The sequence below is a fragment of the Solea senegalensis genome, linkage group LG1 (assembly GCF_019176455.1).
Source record: "Solea senegalensis isolate Sse05_10M linkage group LG1, IFAPA_SoseM_1, whole genome shotgun sequence".
In the NCBI taxonomy this organism is placed as follows: domain Eukaryota; kingdom Metazoa; phylum Chordata; class Actinopteri; order Pleuronectiformes; family Soleidae; genus Solea; species Solea senegalensis.
The window spans coordinates 30,494,049-30,510,147 of NC_058021.1; the positions used below are offsets into that span (position 1 = coordinate 30,494,049).

Sequence of the window (16,099 nt, forward strand, 5' to 3'; positions counted from 1 at the left end):
ATAAAAGCCTCGAGAGGCCAATACACACCTCCAGCACAAAACACTGTTGATACAGAGTTAAATGGGGCTTATTGGATAAATGTTCCACTGGAGCGACTAAATTAGTATAAATATTCCAGGTGAAAGCAGCCGACGCAGCCTGTGTTCGCCTTTATAATCTCTCGACACTTTCACTTTACATTATCAGGGGGGTAATGAGGAAGAAAAGGGACTTTGCTCACGTCGTGTGCAAAGTCTTGTGATGCAGCTTCGGACTGTCGCAGAGAACAGACACTGGTTGACATCTGCAAGGTAATGATTAAGTTTCTTAGCTTACATTTAATTATAATGCTATAGATTTTAACTTACTGGTGTTTTCTAATTGCGTTACATGTCAAAAAATGTTAACTTGTGAAAAAAACAACTCATTGTAAACAGAACATGACAGATATTTCATTTGAGCTATAATGTACTGCAGTAATAATGGAGATCATTTTCTTTCACGACTACTGAAGTGAAAGAGTCGTTTGCAACGTGTGACGTCATTTATCATGGACTGGAAGAACAACCTGAGACGCACCCAGTCCCAGAAGAGTGTCACCTCGTCACGGGACAAGCCCACCAGGATGGACACAGCAGGAGAGTGCGACAAGAAAGTGTCTGTGTCCCAACTAGTTTCTCGGTGGGAGAAAAAAAAGAAATCAATTGTCATTTTGTCTGCATCTGTGTTACAACTGAAAAAACCTTTCATTAACATGGCTTTTATGCGCAACACAGGTATCAAACTGTGGTGAAAGTGACTTCATCTGTTCAAGCAGCTGCAGTCAATAATGATGACGTCATACCAAAGCCAAGGGTGCAAAAAGAGGTAAAGTCATTTTTGATTGTCTCTGTTTTCATTGCAAAGATCTGACGTCAATTCAGCCCAATATTTAAAAAATTGTTTTAAAGTTCAACATTTATGATGTACAACCAGAACAACGTCCCCATGCCACTTTTCAGATGCTTTAGTGTCATGATTGTCTTTAGTGTCATCTTGTCCTTCAAACAGTCAGATATGCTTCAAGGCTGTACATTTTGAATTCAAACAGGGGTTTCTTTTACATTATGAGTGTGACTGATCACCTATGACTGCACTAACTTGTACTGTGTGGTCCTATTAAATAAAAAGTGCATTAATGTAATTACCTTGGGGGACTTTAATATTTTTAAAGATGCACAACGTTAGAAAGATCCACATTTTGCAGCATTAGTTGTGTGGAAACCTCTTTCATATCTAAACAAAATTGGTGTGAAAACTGAAATATCTCGAAAATGAATCAATACTCAATCAACTCGGAAAGTCCAGATCTTCTGAATCGGAATGGAATTGATTTAGGAAATCAATAGTGATACAAACACGGCAGCTTCAGTGTAGTGCAACTGAATGCAAATAAATGATAAATGCATTTGTGTGTGTGTGCCAATGTCAGATTACACCATCTCTTCTGGAGAGTACAGAGATTAATCTGCCGTCTCCGACAAGAAGACATGAGGAGAGGGAACAATCTGAAGTCTCTCAAGAATCTCCCAGACCTAGTTTAATGCGCGCCAAGTCAATGGGGAGCCTTCAGAGCAGCCCCGGCTCCATCAAGGATCTGAAAGCTTTGTTTGAGCTCAAGTCTGTCACAAACAGCCGAGCTGCAGATTTTACATCCTCAGCAGACGTCACGCCGGTGATGAACGGACATGTCGAGGAGGGGAAACGGCTCGTCGAGGTGCAGAAGACACACGTACCTGCCGGCGTGCCACTTAAAGCTGCTAAAACTGATGCTAAAGAGGATCACGTGACCAAGAAGGTAAACAAAATGACTACTCTTAGGTTAAAGCACCAGGATTGATTTGTGAAAAAAGCCATTTCTATCACTGAACAGAAATAAAGCAGAATCATCAGTGAAATTACCGCTACAACCTTCTCAACTTTCAGAAACTGCTGGAGTTTTTCCGATAGGACAAGCGTTCGCATATTTACAGTGATGCGAGGTGCGCTTGTGGAAACGTGTCGTCTGCGATACGCTCAGTGTTAACGGGTTAAGTTAGTTTGTCCATTTGGCGTCCATTGTTGCCATTAAACTACACAACATCATTGTTGTCCTCTGATGAGCAACAGGCAACAGCACCCTCTGCTGCACAACTCAGCAATGACTTCAAACAGTCAGTCATGCTTCAAGGCTGTATATTTTAAATTCAAACAGCACAACTCAACAAAATTGATATGAAAACTGAAGTATCTCTAAGAATAAATACTCAATAAACTTGAGTCCAGACCTTCTGAATCGGAATGGAATTCATTTAGGAAATTTGAAACTGAATGCAAATTCATTATGTGTGTGTGTGTGTGTGTAACTGTCAGATTACACCATCTCTTCTGGAGAGTAAAGCGATTAATCTGCCGTCTCCGACAAGAAGACATGAGGAGAGGGAACAATCTCAAGTCCCCAAAGAATCTCCCAGACCCAGTTTAATGCGCGCCAAGTCGATGGGGAGCCTTCAGAGCAGCCCCGGCTCCATCAAGGATCTGAAAGCTTTGTTTGAGCTCAAGTCTGTCACAAACAGCCGAGCTGCAGATTTTACATCCTCAGCAGACGTCACGCCGGTGATGAACGGACATGTCGAGGAGGGGAAACGGCTCGTCGAGGTGCAGAAGACACACTTACCTGCTGACTTATCACTTAAAAACACTAAAACTGATGCTAAGGAGGATCACGTGACCAAGAAGGTAAACAAAATGACTACTCTTAGGTTAAAGCAACACGATTGATTTGTGAAAAAAAAAAGTAATTTCTATCACTGATCAGAAATAAAGCACCTGAAGGTTACCTGACTGACAGCAGAATCATGTTAAACTAATATATTATTGTTTTTTCCCCTCCAAGATTGTGAAAAAGCCCAACATGGTGAGGAGAAAAACAATCGGGGGGATTGACTTTGAGGAAATTGCAGCCTCTGAAGCTGGTGAGTACAACTGTATCCTTCATCTAGGTTGCGTAGGAGCTGGAACTGCTGTTATAACAGCAAAAAAGGCTAAAAAGAAAGACATACTGTCTGAAGTTGAAATTCTAATTCAGCTGAAGAACACAAGCAAGTTAAGAGTTGTTTTCCAGGGGAAGCTGAGAACCTGTGACTCAGGTTGAAACTTTTACACAGTGACTCTGCACAAAGCCATGATTGACTCAGCCTGATGTGGACCACTCCAAAGCTGGACAGAAATAGCCCCCCCCGGCATACTACAGGTCCTAAATAAGAACAGGAGGGTGAAAGGGTCAGCTGTCACTGGGGCAGGAATGAGACGTAGAGAGGGAATGACCGACAGTGGTAGAGGCTGCAATACCAGACGCACTAACAACACCAGTCAGTGAGGCCATAAACCACACGTCCATACACTCGGAGGAAATAACCAGACTGGGATAAAGAGGCTGTTGACCTGTGAGTAGAGATTTTGTGTGGAAACTGACTGGAAATCAATTTATATGCACGTTAGATGGCAGGTACGACTGCTTGTCTTTCTATGTGTGAGTGTTTTACTTTGTCGACTGAAGCTGCCGCGAGTTGTTGTCCATTTAACTCTGAGTGTGTGTGTCAGTGAAGTCAGGTGTCCCGCACAGCAACAAGTGCTATATTTATAACTCAACTACGTGGCAGTTGTTACTTATTAACTTTCTAAAGAGTTACTACTGACGACTCAAAATGGAGCTGTTTTAATTTAGTCCCATAATGTTGTGGCCAGAAATAAGCAACACTTCCTGTCTTTTTCGGGAAAACAAATAACTTGTAAACAAACCAACAATGTGTCTTCGCTCTCCTCTGTTCACTCCAGTTCCCACGTAAAGACTTTGATGGCATAATTTATACGACAGCCTGCTGTTAACACATCAAAACTGTCCTTGCAGATGATAAGAGGAGGTCAATTGCAGATTTCAGAGACAGCTCCTTTGTCCAAAACAAGGAGGCACTCTGTGTTTCAGTCAAAGAGTTGTCTGCCCTCTATCTGTCAATGGTGGCACCAAAGGAAGCAACACAGAGCTTAAAACTGGTAAACATTTATATTTGTTACTTTGTTACTTTGTTACTTTATTACTTTTATTACTACTTTATACTTTAATTCTCTTGATGTTGCCCAGAAGTTATTGTTAGATATTTTATTACCAGAAAATAACATGTAATGCACAAAATACCATATATACGTGTAGCCATTTATTCTTAAATGTGTAAATACAATATAACTAAGCGGTCATGACAACGTTGACTATTGAGGCAAAACTTGACCTGAAATACTTGTTTCCATTCAGGCACATCAGTCAACTGAATCTGGAAAAAGAGCTAAAATATTCAAGGTAAGTTTGAATTTTGCATTGTTTCAAAAACATCTAACACATTATCTCAACAACACCAAACAACAGTATGGGATACCATTTACTCTGTATAGTTCTTATTTCAATGTGGTTGCATTTAGTGGTTGCTTTCATCTAACCCACTAACCCTCAGAACTATGGAAGGCGAATCAGCTGGCATTGTTTGAGAGGTAACACATGGTCCTTGTTGCATGTGTGCACTAGGGGGCATGTTTTCCACTTATCAAGCTAATTTATGATGTATAGGACTCAATGATGAGAAAGTTGCTTTGCTCTTCTAAGATAAGATGGCAGAAGACGCCCAAACAAGGAAAGATGGCCTTATTCCACCTCCTTTAGCCAAACATCACCCAGGACCAGAAGACACCTCTGGGGAACATTCCCAAAAGTTAATGCCAGGCCAAGTAACCAGAGAAACGTTATACCAGCAGAGGCAGAAGTGCGAATTGAAAAGACTCCTGAAGCACACTCATCCAGAGTTGAAGAAGTTGGATGAAGTCGTGGACGACGAACTTGCCGAGGTTTTGAGCTCAGAGAGCGGGATGACAGCTGGTGAAACCGGATACGAGGGAGAGGTCTTCTCGAGATGCTTGTTATTTGAGAACTGTGCTTCGAGCAACAGAGTGTCTCCTTACACTCCCAAGATGCACATGTCACACAGACAAGTGGATGAAGGTGATAGCAGTACAAAATCTGCCATGTTTGAGAAACACGAGCAGGGGCCGTGTCATGAAAGTGTTACAGAGGTTGTGCAGGATGACAAAAGACTTCCAGATCCTAATAGAGAGTGTGAGGAGGAGGAGATAAGAATAGACTTTCAAGCTTCCCGAAGGATATTTGAGAGTCAGTCTGAGAAAACATCTAGGCCAAATTCAGATAATAGGTCACCGGGAAAAGTTTCTACTATTAGGGATGACAGGGGGGCCATCCAAACACAAAAACAGGAGCTTGAAACCTGCAGCAAAGATAATCTACATGGTCAAAACAAGAGCAGTGTGTGTACCACAAGCTTTGATTTGACAAGTCCGCCACAGAAACAGGAGCCACATGTTTGTCAAAGCAGTGACCTCAACTTCTCTAGTAGTGAAGAGATGTTTTCTGGTGACGCAACCTCTGAAGATGACCCTTCAAGCCTCACAGATCAAGGAGGACCTGAGGAAATCATCCAAACACGTGCAGCTCTTTTCAGAAACAACCCGTTTATTTCATCAAACATAGAACGAGAAAAATCCCCAATCCCAGCAAATATCTGTGTGGCATATGAAGCCCCTTTGATAACTAATGTCAAAAACAGAGCCCATCTGTTTGAATCAATGCCCTTTGACCAAATTAAGCATCAGAATAAGGATGACATTGAGACAATGGTGGAAAACATCAAGGAGACACTGAATACCCTTTATCGTGCTAATGCCATACATTCAGATGGCTCAATCATTGAGGTTAATGAGACAATGATAGCAAAAAAGGCTACATTTGTGCTCCTAGAGAGTCGGCCTGAGATAAAATACGACGAGGTGGCTGAAGGTGGTGCACAAAACTTTATAGTCCAGTTGTTGCCAAGGTCAAACCTGAAACCACAGATCACTTATCTCAAGGAGGATAGAACAGGAAATATGGATGCCACAGTCGTGAGTGTGCCTGTGCACCACTGGCATTACACTACCAGCCAAGACATGGAGTGTAAAACTGCCAATGTAGTTCAGCTTGTGGAGGATATTCTCAATCAGGATAACTCTTTGAGGAAAGGAGTCCTCATTCAGGAGGACGCTAACAAATGTGCAGCAGTCATTGTTTACTCCCTCTACTTTTACTTTGATGAGAAAGACGTGAAAGGTTATTGTGCTCCACAAGGAAATGATGCAAATTATAAAGAACCGGAAATAGAGGAAACTCATGACATTAAAACAGAGACTCAAGGAGTAAGAAAAGGCATAATTGAATCCACCATAAGCTGCCTTCTAGATACTCCTCGAGACCAAATGTGCACTGGCTCAATCAGGCCTGAGGTCACTGAAAAAGGGAACGTGAAACTATTCAAGAGTTGTATTGAAAAGGGAGATTTGGAGTATTTAAAAACTCTGCAGATTGAAACCACAGAGCAGGAACAAGAACTCACTCCAAACCAGACTGAGGTGGAACAAACAACACAGCTTCAAAGTGATCAGACAGAGGAGAGTTCTTCAGAGTGGGTCCCAGTGGATGTAAAGAAGCTGAAATGCTTGTTCTCTGTGGATCAAAGACAAAATCTACCAAAACACACTCAATCTACCACATATTTTAAAGCAATTCAAGGTCAAAGAGTGGCAATTGGAAAGAGCCAGAACTCCACAGAGTGTGGTTTTATTGCACAAGAAGTTTGTAATTTCACAGCTGAAACATCTGGGTTTTATCTACATCCTGGTCCACAGGATGACAACGGGGTCCACCAAGCTCAGCTAGTTGAAGTGTTAGATGATGACGACGAGATATCAAACCTCGAATCTGCAATTGATAGCCTTCAGCAGGCCACGGCTGAGGCAAAATCTTTGTATCAGTCATCACTAAACAAACAGAAACGTCTTTTTCCGGAATCTGTTGAACAATTCCCAGGACCAGAAGCTGAATTGCATCAAAAAGTGGACTTGCTCTCTTGTACTTCAGTTCAAAAAACAGATAATCAAGACAAAAGTACAGAGATATGCAATGAAAAGGAACATTCAGAAGCTACCCCTTGTAAAAAGAATCCAAAGGACACAAATGTGGTCCAAAACAAATTTGAAACCATTGTTGATAGAACAGAGACAAAATGTGAACAACAGGAGGATGAAATAGATTTTCAGGGTAAATTTCAAGAAGCTTTGGATTCCTTGGGGAGATCCCATATTAATGTCTCAAGGGGAGATTTCAAAGCAGCTATGGTATATAAAAAATCTTCCAGAACTCAAAAAGATGGCTTCCAAAAAGTGGACAAAGCATCAGTTCAGCAGACTGACAACCACTGTGAAAAGGATGTGGTCCAAAACAAGATTGAAACTCTTGTTGGCAGACCAGACACAAAGCATGAACAGCAAGAGGAGGATGAAGTTGTTTTTGAAGGAAAACTTCAAGAAGCTTTGGATTCCTTGGAGAGATCCAATATAAATGTCACAAGGGGAGATTTCAAAGCAGCTATGGTATATAAAAACTCTTCCAGAACTCAAAAAGACAGCTTCCAAAAAGTGGACAAAGCATCAGTTCAGCAGACTGAGAATCTCTGTCCTCCGAGTGAATCAAGATCATCTCAAATGAAATCCATACAAGAAGATGTGGTCCAAAATAAAATTGAAACTCTTGTTGATAGCCCAGAAACAACACATGAACAGCAAGAGGATGAAGTTGTTTTTGAAGGAAAACTTCAAGGAGCTTTGGATTCCCTGGAGAGATCCAATATTAATGTCTCAAGGGGAGATTTCAAAGCAGCCATGATATATAACAATTCTTCCAGAACTCAAAAAGGCAGATCTCAAAAAGTGGATAAGGCATCTTTTCAGAGGCCCAATACTGCGGAGCTCTGTCCTGTGATTGAATCCAGATCTGCTCAAGTTAAATTGTTACAGGAGCAGATGAATGTGCCCAATGTGGAGCGCCATAACCAGAGTGAAACCCTCAATAAATCAGCTGCAAGAGCTGCCACGGAGGAAAACAAAAGACCAATTGTTTCAAAACCAGCCATCCCACCTAAACCAAAGCATCTGAAAAAGAAAAAAAGAGATAGTCAATCAAGCGACACAAAAGAATTTGAGTCAAACCAAACAGACATTTTAAGATCTGAAACGAAACTGCAATCTCACGAAAAAACCGTATGCAAGGATGAAGATGTGTCAACCAAGAACCAACCAAATAAAATAAATGCCACACCTAAAGTGATAACCCCCGAGGAAAGAAACCAGGCCAAAGACACAATGAATGAAACAGATGAGAGTCATGTAGATTTCAGTGACGCGTGCCAAAAATTTGGAGGTAAAAAGTCTTTGTCTATAAAAAATGCCCCTGTGAAGCCAAAACGGGTCAAACTTGCCAACCCCGACAACAAAAATCCAAAAGATACAATTGAAGCTAACAAATCCACTATTCTTTCACATATGGATTCTAAACCACAGCAAACTGTTACTGATCCATGTCACGATGGCAAAGACCGGCACGAGACTGGGGGACAAATTAAACAAGAAAGTAAAGTTGAGATGAGAGAAAAGAGAGCGCGAACCGAGACAGAGGACGAGCGCCGGCAGCGTTTGTCAGTTCACATGGACGACATCATGAGAGGGAACATAACAGCAGCCATGGAAATTTTTGATAACCTGCAAAAGCAGGAGGAGCTGCAGAACATTCTGAGTCGCGTTGAAGAAATTGAGCAAGACACGAGCGAGGTGGATGTGAGATCTATGAGGAGGGTGTTTGAGAACGTGCCAGAGTGGGTCGTCACCTCCAACGACAAGAAACAGAAAAAGCTAGAAGTGGAACAGAGAGAGGAGACATCACCGTTGATGGATAACCCTCAAAGCAAGTCATCGATGGCACATATTTTTGGTGATCTTGAAAGAGCTAGTGAGGAAATTATGAATCTGAAAGAGCAGACCTTAGCCAAACTTATAGACATAGAAGAAGCCATAAAGAAGGCTCTTTGCTCTGTCTCGACATTGAAATCTGACTCAGATATTGCTGGTTTATCGTGCTTGTTCAAAGAGTCCTTGGGTATGATAAAAGAATCTCCATCTTCTGAAAATATTAGTAAAATTAGTATTGGGTCATGCAGAACAAAATCACAGGAAAGCCCTACCACAAAGGGAAACATGGCTAGACAAGGTGCGGCCACTGAAGTAGCCTCTACAAAGCAACCACCAAGTCCCCCATCTTCACCTGCCTTCATCTCCATAGAGTCAGGCATTAAAAAAATGGATAAAACAGATATGGCACAGCCAGAGTCCGCAATTTGTCCCATGTGTCAGCACAACCCAAAGACGGAAGAGAAATTCCGCACAACAAAGACCCTGACGTGCCACAGCCCAGCTCAAAAAGAAGGTCAAAAACAATCCACCTACAGTCCAGTTAAGCCCAAACGAGAGCGCAGCGTGCTCGAGGTGCAAAACGACCAAGAGGGGAATCCCATTGTAGGAACCAAAACAGTCACACAAAACTATGAGCGTACCGATCACTTTGGTAATCGGTTTTACTCGTCCAAAACGGTTGTCACCACGCAACCAGAAACCATGCTAACAGCCACGAGTCCAACATCTGTCAGTGCGGCGACACATCAGGTCACAACATACCCAGAAGTCCACCTGCCAGTCAACCGTAATACTAAGATGGTTTAGTTGTAGTTATTGAGTGGCTATGTTTGGACTTTTTTTTAGATTATCAGTGACAAATTTGTCTATATTTAGCTTTTTTTGTTTATACATAAAAAGGTTGCCATTGCAGTACATGTTTTAATGTTTGACTAGTTTTTTTTGTATTCTTGAAACGTACATTTGAAATTAAACACACTTTTTGGTTTTGAGTAATGTCACGTTGTTTTGTTGATCTTTTATCATCAGTTTCAAGCAACTTGTCAGGAGATGTGCTATGCCTGCCAGAAGCCGGTTTATCCCATGGAAAAAATAACGGCAGAAAAATACATTTTTCACAAAACGTGCTTCATTTGTAAACAGTGCAAGAAAAAGTTAAGGTGAGAATATTATGCAGGAGATTCTGCTGTAGTCTTTATTCTCAATTATCTCATATGTATATATATATATATATATATATATATATACATATATATATATATATATACAATATTTCTTCTTGTATTAGAATGAATCAATATTGGCCTGGATATAAGATAACTCCAAATACCCTATGCAACAAAAGAGTAATACGATATTATAATATTTAATATATTTGATAATATTTAATGCAAACAATTGCATGCATTTTATGGTATGGTAATGCAAATCAATTATAACATACCTGTATAAAGTCTTCCACTGTTTGATTTGCTAGTGCGACACAATTACAGTATATAATTTTGTATTTGGGCCAATATCTACAATTAAACTAAATTAAAGTACATTCATAATGTTATATTGATTAATTGGTTGATTAATTATGTTCAATGTACACTTTATACATACTGTTTGAAAGATATCAATCAAATGTTGTACAAATCTCACAAGACTTCTGATTTGTAAAATAACATTGTTAACATTTGGATTGTATTGCAATATTTTTATTATTTTTACCATGATAAATGACAGAACAGAATTATTATTGCTAAAGGCACCGTATGTAAGTATTCACTGTTGCTACATAGCCAGTGTTAGCACTGTCGGCTACTTAATAACCATTTAAAATGATAATGAATATTCCAAGTTCAGCATCAAATGTCCTTTATTTGTAAGAAAAAAAAAAAAAACTGCCCCTCACAATAGAGAGCAACATTTAAAGTTGTCGCCCTCTGCACTGCGGTAGTTCTACATCTTCTCTTGTTGGATTGAGGGCAAACCAAAAACAGGAGTGACTTAACTGTTGCCTCCTGAGGCACAACATGGTATTGCAACAGAAGACGGATATGTACTATCAACTGTATTTGAAAAAAACTGCACATAGCCTTCCAGCTATAAATCCTGTGCCAGTTTTAAACCTTAAGATTTGCTAAAAACAAACAAAAACAAACACCTGCAAAACGTATTTCTCTCTGAATTGGAATATCATTTACAAAACTGACATTCTGTGCTATTGAAGAAGACCTGAAAGTAGTGCCTGAGGCCATACAGTAAACTGTCAAGTGGTGTCTGCCATTAAATGCTCTGTCTCCAACAATAACATTGGGGAGAATGGCCTGTGTTTTGATGGTCCACTGAGTTTAAACTCCATCCATCCATCTTCTACAGTTTTATCCTCCATATGAAGGTCTCAGGGTACACTGTGCCAATCTCAGCTGACATAAGTCAATAGGTGGGGGCTACATGGAGAACACATGGATCAACCATCCACTCTCACTCTCACAGCTAAGGTCAATTTACAGTGTCCAATTTACTTAATCCCCAAATCTACATGTTTTTGGACTGTGAGAGGAAACCGGAGAACCCGTAGAAAGCCCACATAAAGTTGAACAGTTGTCAACATCTGCTGTATGCACCATGAGTAAGACAAGCAACAGATTCACAGAGTGGGTCAGCGTAACGCTGCCCCGTTCAAATGAGACAGCATTTCAGTCTATATCTTCAGTTAGAATGTAAAATGGTGCAATACAATCTACATGATTAAAAATGAATAAATCTGAATTATTTGCATTGGGACTTTTGTGTGTTTTTCCGTAGCATGCAAAATTACACACCTTTACACGGGGAGTTCTACTGCATATTTCATTACCAACAACTGTTCAGAAAGAAAGGGAACTACGATGAGGGCTTTGGATTTGCTCAACACAAGAACCAGTGGCTCCTGAAGAAAACTGCCAACGTGGTTCACGGAACTGGAATGTGAGTACCACGATCAGAAACATTGCTCATGCTAGGTTTTTGTGATCAGTTTTCATAAACTCTTCTGTTTCCGTCCACAGCCAATGAAACGGTGACCATGACAATAAAACACAAATCTATTTGATTTTTCTAAAGATATTTGGAGGACCATAGAATGAATCATCATTGTTTGTTTAGTTTTGTAATTTAGTGTTGTTATGACGACCAATTAGAGTCATTTTGCTCATGGTCTGATCTTCTACTACAACAGAAATATGAAATAATCAATCAACCGATGGGAAAATCCATTGTGATTCAACCAGCAGATTGTTTTGTGATATATATTCAACTGTGTAATGTAATAATATGTAAAAATCATACAATAGTTAAAGACGGTAACAAATGGTAGCATTTTTGTGACATCAACAACCACTGTTTATTTTCATATATATTGGTATAATTTTGGTTGGAAAAGCATAATATTGGTTTAGCCTTTTTGTCTGATCAGGTTCACGCTTCAGCATTTTATAATTTCCCATTTATAAACTGAGCAATGGTAAATGTGAATTTAAGAGTAAAACCTTAAACAACCTCAACCTAATTACAGACTGTCAACAATAGTCATATTACTATGTCAGATACACACAATGAAATAAAAAATAAAAAGTATAAAACACCTGTTTTATATTTTTCTTTTCTTTTCTGCTGTGGATACAATCTTGGCAGTGCCACTCTCCTGATTCCTGAAATAAAAAAAATTAAAAAAAGAGATTATTACAATTGCATTGGTTATCCTGATAAATCCTGACGAGAGCTACTCACCCGAGTTCAGCGTAGTCCTGAAGTTCAACATTGCAGGTTTCAGGGAGTAATAAACACAAGCCTCCAGCAGCAATGGAGAGGATGCCGTAGAACAGCATGGGGATGGTGTAATGGTAGACCTGCAGGAGTCTGATCAGTGGCTCGAGGACGCCCGCAAAGCGACCACACATGGAGTTCAGACCCACACCACTCTGCCTACCAAAGCCAACTTATATGAGCTAACATGGACTTCACTATATCTCACCTCCAATATAGGACCTACTTTACCTTAACACAGTCGGGTACAGTTCTGCAGTGTACACAAAGATTATGGCGAAACAGGCAGTTGCCGCAAATTTTCCTAGCACAGCTATGACTGTGATCACTACTGGAAGATCTGGAGAGGAAAAAAAACCCAAGACAAAATCCCATTTATGACAAACATAAATTAGATTGAGTCATGTTAGCATTGATACATTACCTTTTGGAATAACAAGTATCCCAAGACAAGCAAAACCTCCAAGAAATAGCACCCCTGCTTGACTTATTCTCCTCCCAAAGCACTGGATAAATAGCAAAGAGCCCAGACGTGCGGGAATTTCTACTACACCAAAGACGAATTGTGTGACGTAGATGTCCACCCCAAAATTGTCAACACTCAGGCTCAGTCCGTAGTACACCAGAATTGCTGCAAACCTATTACGTGGGAGACATATATCATCAGTGCCACCATAAAGGTAGTGATGTAGAAGAGATTGTGATTGAAATTAACTCACCAGATGTAGCTCATGATGAGAGCCCGCTTTCTCAGATATGAGATTCTGAAGATGTCCAACATGCTTCGTCTTTTGGACCTTTCCACAAGCTCCACCTAAATATTTTAGGGTGTATTCACCATATATTCATTTAAAATATTGTGATTTTTGGCAGAAGTCAAAGATTCTTTTACATTTACAAGAGAGGAATAAGCTACATATCAGAATCAGAATCAGAATAGCTTTTATTATCGTTATTTTTTGGAAAATGAAATTTGGGTGCCACTCCCTTGGTGCAAAATACATATATATAAGTAACAATTTTAAAAGAGAAAATAGAAATATTAACAATAAAATAAGAATAAGAAATGTTGTTTACATTTTTCCAGAAACTATGACTATGTATAAATTAACATAAGATAACAAAAATATAGCAGCAAGGCCGGTGTAAAAACAGAAAAAAGAAGGCACTTTAAAAGAGAGAAGTGATTGTCCTGTGTTTGTGTAAACAAAGTGACTGAGCATCAGTTATTGCACTTTACATAGAAGAAGTCTTGGAAAGAACTCCACTACGGAGGAACAGATAGAGGGTGAGAGTTCCGTGGTGGATCCAAGTACTGAAGGAGATGGTAAGGTCAGTGCTAGGACAGAAGATGCTCTTGGAAGAGCTGGGTTCTGGTAGTGTAGTGCTCAGTAGGTCATTCCACCAGCGTGGAACGACACATGAAAAGAGTCTGGATTGTCTGGTGTGGCGTGTTGGCACCACCAGATGACAATCATTTGATGGACGGAGTAGTCGAGGGGTAACATAAGCCTTTTAAAGTTGCTCACCTGATTCAATAAGTCTTCTGGGACCTTCCTCCCATTCATCTTAGCTGCTCTCTGGATCTCCTTTATGGCTTCCTCCTTCTTGCCGTGGGTGATGAGCCAGCGAGCCGACTCTGGAAGAATCCTAGGTGACGTGAAAATAAACTAGTAAACATTCATTCTTCTGCCTGCCGTTACACATTTTAAACATGAATGATAAGTGAATATGGTATGCTAACAAGTAAAAGAGTCCCAGGACGAGGACAAGAGGGCAGTAGAGCACCAGCTGCAGGATCCTCCAGTTACGGACCAAATAGGCAACGCCAGATATGATCATCAGTCCAAGAGAGAATGTAGATTGGCAGATAATGGTACACAGAGCAAACTTGGAAGAATCGGTCCATTCTGCACCTTGAGAGCAATGGCACAGAATGTTGGTTTTGAGGAGTACAAAAGTTAATATTCATTATTAGTCATATAAAGCTATGATCAGTTGTGAATGTTGAGACTTACCGATGACAAAAACAGTATTAAGAATACCAGAAACTGCGATGCCAGACAAGAATTTTAAAACCATATAAACATAGACGTTGGGTGAGAAAGCAGCGGCAACACCACACAGCAGCAGCTGAGGTGTGAGAGGAGGACCACGAAGCGTCGACCGAACCTGCAAAAAAAGGAGAGAACTGTTACGCATTTGATGTGTTTTTATGATGCAAAATACACTTCAATAGGTTTCTAATGCACAATTAAAGACCTGTCAGCCATCAGTCCAAACACCACTGCTCCAAACAAGAGACCGGCCATGTAGACGGACTGCGAGATCTCAATGAAACTGCTCCTGTCACACACCAAATCAAACTGATCACGGGGAAAAGGGAAACAGTTAAATGGTGAATGGAGATTTAAAGATTGCTGCTGGTGTCGTAACTAGACTTGATGCAACTGTTAGTGTGCAAAGATATTACGCATAAAAATGATCTCACTTTGTGTTGTCTACCACCTACACAATATTTGATCGACTGGCACAACAGAAGACCCAAAGATCGTGTACATGCAGAATGATGTTGTGATTGCACAGAAACTGTAATAAAATTCAGTAATAAAACAGACATTTACTGTCTCTTACCTCAGTGACAATGCTGGAAGCACCTTTGGGCGTCTCATAAACTGATCCGTTTATACATCCTGTCGTCGCGTTAACCCCATATGCTTCACTAGTTTCCAAATCCACTGGTGTGAACATTTCACAGCTTTCATATTTTCCATCGTCGTTCAGAGGAATGGCGAGATTTTTCTGTCTCTCCTCCGTCAGGTTGGTCGCTTGGGCAAAGATCCAGTCAGTGTTGCAGTGATGTGGGAAGTTCATACCTGTGAACACCTGACCGATCAAATCAAAGGCTAAAAAAATGCTGGGGATGCATAATGCAGCGACTAAAAGTTTTTGAAATAAACCAAACTCCCCAATCTCCATCAGGATCTGCTCAAAGTTGCTCATTTCAGTATCTGTGTGTCCTCACAGTGGAACACAAAAATATCCAAATGACGTCTAACTGCCACCAATTGAATCCAGCTTCATCCTGATTATGTTTAAAAAACCCTCAGTACCTCAGGCGACTGAAGTCAAATTTTTTCTTAGCTAATAATGTTTACTGTAAAACCTGAATGTGGATGTTGGTGTTGGTGTGTTAGCTTCAAGAGGGACCAGGTGTGGAGATGGCTCAGGAAAGCAGCTCGACACAGCTGGTGCTGTGTAGCAATCAGAGACAGACAGACAGACACCAGTCTGTAGTGTTTGTATTAAATGTGGGCAGCAGTGGCAGCCCATCCATAGAGGGCGCTAGGGCACTGCCCCACCAGTCTCACATAAAGATGAAGATTACTCTTCCTGTTTTTTTCTTTTGAT

General features: G+C 40.4%; 3 protein-coding genes across 4 annotated transcripts; 2 read left to right on the forward strand and 1 right to left on the reverse strand.

Moving 5' to 3' along the window:
* Positions 1-207: 207 nt before the first annotated feature.
* On the forward strand, positions 208-12,526 carry LOC122776059 (LIM domain and actin-binding protein 1). 2 transcript variants are annotated; one of them, XM_044036408.1, is made up of 11 exons: positions 208-291; positions 495-661; positions 757-847; positions 1,452-1,817; positions 2,372-2,737; positions 2,895-2,973; positions 3,909-4,051; positions 4,308-4,352; positions 9,923-10,053; positions 11,690-11,851; positions 11,932-12,524. In XM_044036408.1, exons 2-11 carry the CDS (start codon positions 531-533, stop codon positions 11,936-11,938), a joined length of 1,521 nt encoding a protein of 506 aa, XP_043892343.1. In that variant the 5' UTR covers positions 208-291; positions 495-530; the 3' UTR covers positions 11,939-12,524. The 2 variants fall into 2 exon arrangements, with proteins under 2 accessions (XP_043892343.1, XP_043892352.1); XM_044036417.1 differs by lacking the exon at positions 2,372-2,737 and having other exon boundaries at positions 11,932-12,526.
* On the forward strand, positions 4,363-9,912 carry LOC122776029 (xin actin-binding repeat-containing protein 1-like). Its single transcript, XM_044036360.1, has one exon. It carries the CDS (start codon positions 4,658-4,660, stop codon positions 9,698-9,700), a length of 5,043 nt encoding a protein of 1,680 aa, XP_043892295.1. The 5' UTR covers positions 4,363-4,657; the 3' UTR covers positions 9,701-9,912.
* Positions 12,510-15,903, reverse strand: LOC122776051 (solute carrier family 22 member 13-like). The gene is given in 11 exon segments (XM_044036395.1): positions 12,510-12,573; positions 12,653-12,847; positions 12,920-13,028; positions 13,113-13,327; positions 13,408-13,502; positions 14,218-14,338; positions 14,433-14,604; positions 14,707-14,823; positions 14,826-14,860; positions 14,951-15,054; positions 15,323-15,903. Coding segments are annotated over 11 exon segments (1,593 nt in total). The 5' UTR covers positions 15,692-15,903; the 3' UTR covers positions 12,510-12,512.
* Between the last annotated feature and the right edge of the window lie 196 nt (positions 15,904-16,099).